This window comes from Limulus polyphemus, unplaced genomic scaffold (genome assembly GCF_000517525.1).
Source record: "Limulus polyphemus unplaced genomic scaffold, Limulus_polyphemus-2.1.2 Scaffold223, whole genome shotgun sequence".
NCBI classification, from domain to species: Eukaryota; Metazoa; Arthropoda; class Merostomata; order Xiphosura; family Limulidae; genus Limulus; species Limulus polyphemus.
In genome coordinates this window covers 228,339-236,639 of record NW_013665833.1, presented here as the reverse complement: position 1 = coordinate 236,639, position 8,301 = coordinate 228,339, and the positions used below count along the sequence as shown (strand labels likewise).

The 8,301-nt window shown below is 35.7% G+C and overlaps 1 protein-coding gene across 2 annotated transcripts in view; it reads left to right on the top strand.

Moving 5' to 3' along the window:
- Nucleotides 1–8,301, top strand: part of LOC106478548 (sal-like protein 1) — a 201,838-nt gene that overhangs the window by 71,671 nt on the left and 121,866 nt on the right. Inside the window, exons 1-2 of one of the 2 annotated variants that reach the window (XM_013939099.2) lie at nt 5,295–5,513; nt 6,689–6,780. In XM_013939099.2, coding sequence (XP_013794553.1) covers nt 6,708–6,780 — 73 coding nt within the window. In that variant the 5' untranslated portion in view covers nt 5,295–5,513; nt 6,689–6,707. Of the gene's footprint in view, nt 1–5,294; nt 5,514–6,688; nt 6,781–8,301 lie in introns of those variants that run through there. The other variant, XM_022382154.1, reaches the window with a different exon arrangement.

Genomic DNA, 8,301 nt, shown 5'->3' with positions numbered 1-8,301 from the left:
ATGCCAATAAAGGTTTTTGTTTCAAACGCACACGTTGCGTCAAGTAGATTCACAATGTTACCTTTTGAAATATATAATGGTAGAATTTTCGCGAATGTGACTAAACTCATGTTCGTGTGTTAACATGTATTTGTATCACAAAAGTATTTCTTATGCATCATATTGTCTTTAATTCATAAGCTCGAACTCATTAAATCAGTTTCAAACACGATTTAACTCAAGATGTGATTGATTAAAATCCTTCTAAATGGGTCACATTAAAGATAAGTATGTACCGTATGTACATTCTGCTGACTGGATACATGTTTCTCGACACAGTCAGCCGATAAAGTAAAAATATCTTACAGGATCTCTACATTTTTAAATAAAGTTTTTAGTTTTACAAGTAAGCCCTACACTTACTTACTTAAAATAGGATTTACTTATACATGTATATTCTTTCATGATGATTTGCCAAGAGTCGGATGCGAATATAATTAAACATCTTTAACTTAAGATACCATACCAAGTTACATAGTTTTAAATGAATCGCTATCATGATTATAGTAAGTATCCGACATATGATTTGCCAAGAGTCGGATGCGAATATAATTAAACATCTTTAACTTAAGATACCATACCAAGTTACATAGTTTTAAATGAATCGCTATCATGATTATAGTAGGTATCCGACATATGATTTGCCAAGAGTCGGATGCAAATATAATTAAACATCTTTAACTTAAGATACCATACCAAGTTACATAGTTTTAAATGAATTGCTATCATGATTATAGTAGGTATCCGACATATGATTTGCCAAGAGTCGGATGCGAATATAATTAAACATCTTTAACTTAAGATACCATACCAAGTTACATAGTTTTAAATGAATCGCTATCATGATTATAGTAAGTATCCGACATATTTATATACTACTTCCGTTTCAGAATCGATTCAGTATCAAAGTTTGTTTATATGTAGAAAGAATTAGATGGAGTGTTGTAATTCCAAATGAACTTCATTCCACTCGATCAGGAGCTTAGTTGAAACCTACGTTTTGATCTACCAGTGCAGCGTTAGAAGATCAAAAGACACTCTTAAAGAAGTTTTGAAATAGATGAACGAAATCTATTTAAAGTTTCCATTTGAAGCAAAAAATTTAAAAAAAAATTATTTGTTTTATTTATGATGTATTTTAACGTTAGGCTTCTTTATAAATCCCAGCTAAGTTAAGATTAGATACATTTACAATTCGAATGCCTCGTCATCAAGTTTTTGGTAAGTAAAAATCTTCCTACTTCAAATTATGATGCGAGCGAATAAATATTATATAATTTACTGATTTTGTGTCAGGCCTATATGCATTGGAAAGAAGTTGTTTTCATTGATAGAAACAGTGAGTTCAATCTCTTCTGTATTACTTCTAATCAGCAAACCACTTTATAGGTTAACTGATAACTTCAATAATTTTCTATGTTCATTTATCGAACAATGACTACTCTTAACAATGTAGTGATGAAATCCTATACTTATCATGTATTTATCTTTGATACTTAATAATTTAATACAAAATAACACAGTACTGCCTGTCTCCGAATGAGTAATTCTCAAGGTCAGTTTCATAAAAACACATTCATTGTTTTATTATCTATATCAAATTTATATTTAATGTTGTCGTGTATCAAAATTCTAAGGAGCCTTTCTAGCCAGTTATACCACAAGTTCTAACTGTTATTTAATTTCAATAAACCTTACGCAAGAATCGCAACTTTACCCTTTTCCATGTGTTGTATTGAGCGCATTTGCTAAAGCATGTGTGAATTAGGCTAAACTACTTCAAAATAAGTACTGATTAGGAGGTTTTTTTAGAGCACTGAGTTACTCAAAATTCAAGTCAAGTTTCTATTTATTAATTTAATGATGCGTAAGTTTAAAAACTTCTTATGTAAGTTGGTGGCAAATATCCACGTGTTGTTTCCATGGGCAATGATACAATGACAGATGGTCAAGTCCAATGTCGTTTCAAGTCACTTAGTTAGTCTTAAACAACTGTAAACACTACAGTATCCACTTTATGAAACGCTTTTTTTAAAAATAATAAAAACAGTATTGAGCTTCAGAAAACGTGCGTTTTATTGTCAACAGTGTCACGTAACATGATGCGTAACCAACAGTCTCAGGTATCACGAACTTTTTATCAGCGAATCAAGTATCACGGAATCCAGATGTTACTTTAAGAAGAAGAAATCAAAGTTGGCCAAATGTCGAATTGCTAAAAAAACAAAAAAAACTGATGATATATTTGGTTGATGGTGAAGTCATCCAAAATGCATTCTGTGGCTGGTAAGGGTTACAAAAAACAAAGAACGAGATGGTTCTTTACAATGGGTAAAAACGTTGGATACAACGTTATTTCAACTAATTACTTTCATTCAACATCTGTCGAAAGCGCACAAAATAAATAGCATCTTATTAAAAGTAATTAATTCAAGCGACTCGTCATGAACTGTCTGTGAGATATTAGATACAATACCAATAATGTGAACATAGTATCGTATTCAACATTTCTAAATTTATACCGTATTCGATCATATTCAAGGCACCGTACAAGCTGATCCGTATCATTTGTTTTAAAAGAATAAAAGGGACAAAAAGTCATACCACAAGAAAAAGGAGGAATGATAAATACATGTTTTAATGTTCACAACGTTTCGGTCCTGGACGACCGTCATCTGGTGGCTCTACAGTTAAGAAATCAAAGTTTAAAATCATCAGATAAAGGGCGTCCCGGCCAGAAACATTGTGAACACTAAAAATCTATTTATGATTAACCATTTTTATGGTAACCCCCATTTTTTTGGTTTTCTATTTAATCATACCACAGGGGTCTTTGTCTGACTTTTTCATTCGTTTTCTTTGTTTCACAGTTTTAGGTTTTATTGTTTCCTAAATGGTTAGGAAGGACCCTTTGATTGGCCCGAAAACAATATGAGAATATAGATTAAAATCTGACTCTTTTTTTTCCTCAGATATATTTTAAACCTAACTATATTAAAAGTGATCGTACCGTGAATTTAGGACTTTGAAAACTGATCCTGGCCTATCATAGGTTTGATATTAAACAATACGATTATGACTGAAAGACCTACAGGATACATTATATTCATTAAGTGAGAAGGATAAAAAAAACATGTATGATATATATATATATATATATCAGAATTATTAACAAAATTGTCAAGAAAATGCAACTTCAGTGATCAGTGAAGTGAAGCCAGGTTAATGCCATCATCATGCCTGACGATAGGTGGCAGCTTGAACAGGATGACGTCACAGAAAGGGCAACAGGATTAGTAAAAGTGCTTAATAAAAATTTTAATATCAACACGAAATTTAAAAGTAATATAAGTGACGATAACAGTATATTTTCAAAAGTATTTACGTTAACTTATAGATTATCACACGTATGACAAAGACCTAAGTAGTCTCCATAGTTAGGCTTAGCGAGTACAATTTTACTCAAAATAAGTGCCTTGTAGTGAGTTTAAGGTATCAACGATGCATTGGAGACTGCTTTAATTAAATGTAGTGCTTCTACGAACACAATAGTAATGACCGTCAACGAACAATCGGGAAAACTTCTAACATTAAACCAATCACCTAACAGGAGGTAATAATAATGAAATATAAATAAACCCCACCTGTCACATAGTATAAGACGGTGGTAACAGCGGCACCACTGACCAAACGAACAGCAGTGTTCGACATTTCATGGTCTGTGCAAAGTTGCCTCTGATATACGCTATCAAACTTCGACGGAATGTCGTAATTCCGCTATGAACACGTGCTCTTACACTACCGTAGTATAGCAAATAGTGGCTTCCATAAAAGGTTAAACACTCTTTGGATATATTGAATGAATAACACAACCTCGTCTGTGTAAAATAAGACGCCTTGCGTATACGTACTTTGGTAACCCTAAGGAAACACATTGCGTGTGTTATTTTTCATGTGCTCGTATAAATATATGTGTGTATGTATGTATACATGAAAAATCATATAAGAATATGCGGTTATATTGTTATACCATTTGAGCTTTCATAGGTCATTCGGTAAATATGAGAGACGCGGTTGTCCAGGCAAGAACAATATAAGGCAAGCATCTGGGGTTGAGAGTGGATGTTGAACGCACTATTGATGGCGTAGTTTCTGTTTTATGATTTCAGTTTCTGTTCGCTCAGATATCAGCCGCTTCCACCCGATCATAGTTATCATAGTACAATGATATATAAAACTCCGAACACAATTTTACTACCGTAAGCTGTATAGTCTCGTAAAATAGCCATAGATTAATAGATTTGTAATTTATTTCTTTTGTTTTTCACGCAAATTAACACAACGGGCTATCTGTTCGCTCTGCATTCGTCACCGGTAGAGATAGAAGAACGAACAGATGGACTTGTCGGTTTATGATTACTATATTTTAGATATAGTAATAACGTATACACGTTATTATACACATATATACGTAGTCTGCATTGTTAGGCAATAATGAATCATAAGTATATATATATGGATCTCTCTGTCTCTCTCTCTATATATATATATATATATTAGTCTTGAATAGAACCAAACATATAGATGATGACATTAAACACGCACGTATATGTTTATATGTAGTTGATCATTCAATAACCATTCAATATAGCTATATACTATGCAGCTTCTGGAACATTCTTTGGTTTCCGTGTAAAGCATATGGCCTAGTTTTAATATCTAAAAATGATAAATATATTAATTTTATGAACACAAGTACACACATTTATATGAATGGTATTTTTTTCTACCGAAAATATATGTTAAATATACATAGTACAGTAGTTCGCTACTATTTATAGCAGGCATACGCGTATATGTATAATGTGCACTAGCGTGTATAAGCGCCGTAAATACAGAAAATCTTCTCTACATTTGTTTTAGTAAGCGACTGCTTATGAACGCCCTCTTCTGTGATGTTTATACACATAGTTGTGGTCATGTCACCTGCTCAGTAGCCCGGCTCTCACCACCCTTCGCGCAAGTGCATCATTTCGGACACAGCACGCCCGATATGTATGGCCGCGGCCCTTGCGTTATGATTGGTTTTACTGGCGGCCCAGGGCTGCGGGCTAGAAGCCTCATCATCTACTGCATGCACGAGATGGTACACAGACCAAGGCTGACTCTCGACAGGTCCACAACGCGTGCTTGTTCTTAGTCTTAGCCATATTCAAAACTATCTTCAGCAACTACTTATAAATCATGCTTAGGTGCCGCGGTCGGGCGTGATGTCACAACACCGCTCTGACCAATCAGAACGTAGTGTGTTTGCAGCGCCGCCGAGGTCTGAGCATCAGTGGCGCTTCGAGGAGACAACTGCCGAGTAACGTAGCTGGTCAACGGCGAGGCGGGCCCGGCGACTTGCGTCAGAGCGTCGGCTGGACGGAACTTTGCCACCGATCCTGCCCATGCCCACCAGGCACGACTTGAAAGTGAGTTAAAAACTTACCTATTCCTCAATCCACTGAACGAGTAGGTGTAGAGTTGATTCTTTGTACCCCTACTACATAAGTGACGTCGTAGCATTCTGTCTTGTCAGCAGGATTACAACCCACAGCTAGTTAAATATAAAGTTTCTTTATATTTACTGATGTAACTGACCTAACCTAAATAGAAATGTATTAATTTTATATTTGTTCAGGTATGTAGCGCTGTCGTATTTATTTTTATTTTGTCGTTTTCCGCTGTTTTGTGGAAGCGAAGTCGGATAAAGATCTTGAGGTAGGAATTTATTCGAAAGTTGGCAGAAACACAGGGGTTAAAAAAAGGAGCGTGTAGAGAAACAGGCACTGGTGCTAACTCGAAGCCATCACACACGGAGCAGGAAAACCGATTTATTCAGCGTACACGCCATAAGTTCTTTCCGGTTTAGCGGGCACAGACGGCAAACGACTCATTCCGCGTACAACAAGCCACTACTGGGACATTAGCGCCCCACTTCGTGCCGCGAAATTGTGTGACGCTTTCGCATCTGTTTGCGCTTTGTCTGCCTTGTACAGAAAGAGACAAAATTTGTGTAACAAGAAATATTTCAGCACAGATTGAACGTGTATGACTAGGTAGAGGACAGAATGATTTGTGGTCAGTCCTGGTGATTACAAACAGCCGCTGTCCACTTGCCGCCATTACAGTGAGTTAAACTGAAGATGAATGAGATGTTCACCTTGAGGACTGACCTGTACCTAGGCACTTTGAATGGTCAGCACCACCTCCCGCTGACCCCCTTCCCACCTTTCTCTTTACAGATACCGCTTTTCCCGTGCTGAAATTTGAAAATCAACATATTCTGCTTAACACTTCTAGAACCGTGTTCTGAGCTGAACACGTAGCCATGGGCAACATCTTTAACCAAGAAACTATGACAACTACCATCTGCCGAATATTTGACCGACTTGAAATCGTAGCGCACGTAACCCTTTAATTCGAACAAACTTTTCAAATGTTGGCCCTTCGTGATGGCAAGTGCGGGTTTAGGACCAATAGCGATAGCTTGAACAATTTGATTATGATAATCTTAATGCATTATTGATAATCATAATTGTGACATGCGCAGTAGCATGTGCTGTATCAATTAGAGTTTTGCTATCTCCCGATTTTGTCATTTTAGCGGCCGACGACTCTTCGGGATGGCGCGCCGGAAACAAGCCCACCCACGGCACATCGACCTGGAAGAAGAAGTAACCACCTTTCTACAAAATGGTGAGTAAGACTTGACTTTCGCAATACGTTTGTATATTACACGTAGCCAAGTATATCAGTGTTGTCAGGGTATGCGTGACAGGACAGGTTTGTAGCTTATCCAGGTCCATTCAGTGTAAAGTCAGTAAACACTTTGAATTGATATATAGCATATTTATACCCAGCGCGGAAGCTCGGGAAACGCACGAAAAGAAACACTTCATAACGAACCAGCGTGCAAGAAGCAAGGTTAGGATACATAGCTGCCGTGGGAGTACACTTTTACTCGGCTTAATGATGATCCCATCCTCGCTGAGCCGAACCTAAAAATTAATCCCGCTGATCTGAATGCTTATTTTGTAACGTTTTACAAGGAAATTATCAAACTTAATAACGTTATGGTTATTTTATTAGTTTTCACAATTTTTGGCGCACAGCTGTTGCGACTTTATTTCTGATTGACTAGTATAAAACTTATCTCTTGGTGTTTGATAAGTTACAGTTACATTTGTTTTTACAAACAATAAAGTGTAATGTATAATTTTATCAAATGACAGATAAATCACGGCATCTTTCCATTCTAGTATATTAATAACATGATTCCAGAGTCCAGTCCAAATTAAGAATCAATTAACAATTAAATACAAAATATAGTGATAATACAAAGCCAGCAAAAGTTTTTTTTTTAAGTTATCGTACATTCCCCTAACGTATACAGACATTTTCCCCGGGGGAGAATGAATGTACCGCGACAAGTAAGATGGTGGGAAATTATCATAGGTTGATTAATATGGGTCATTAATACTTTTTTTTTAGCAGTATACAGTAAAATATTCATTTAGCTTCTAGTAACGTGAACAGAATTTCTTTTTTTTTTAAAATAAACTTTAGTCTTTACAACAATGTCGAATGTGAGACGTATTTATACGGTTAGTTATTTGATGCGCTGGTTGGGAACATAACTGTAAAAAATAACGCTTTTTTTACTCCTGATCTTGAATAGAAAACTTTTCGAAAGCGCTCATGTTTCTGGGTTTTTTTAAGTTTGCTGTGTAAATGTATACGTACTTATACACGTTCCCTTGCTGGGAACGTTATTGTACAATATTATACGTACTTAAACAGCTTGTTTGTTCTTACACACCTTGTCACGGAACATTATTGTACAATGTTATACGTACTTAAACAGCTTGTTTGTTCTTACACACCTTGTCACGGAACATTATTGTACAGTGTTATACGTACTTAAACAGATTTTTTTTTACATAATTTATTTTGAAATGTATGTAAGAGTATTGAAACCCAGCCTGTTTTTATTTTATTTTATGAATATCAAAGTTAGATAACCCTATGATTACACATGTATTCTGTAGCTTGTAAACATTTACGCTTGATTTATGAAATAGAAATTACCCAAGCCCTACATACCCTGGTTGGAAATGTTACTGTGCACTGTAATACGTACTTAAAAAGCTTGTTTGTTCTTACATACCCTGGTTGGAAATGTTACTGTGCACTGTAATACGTACTTAAAAAGCTTGT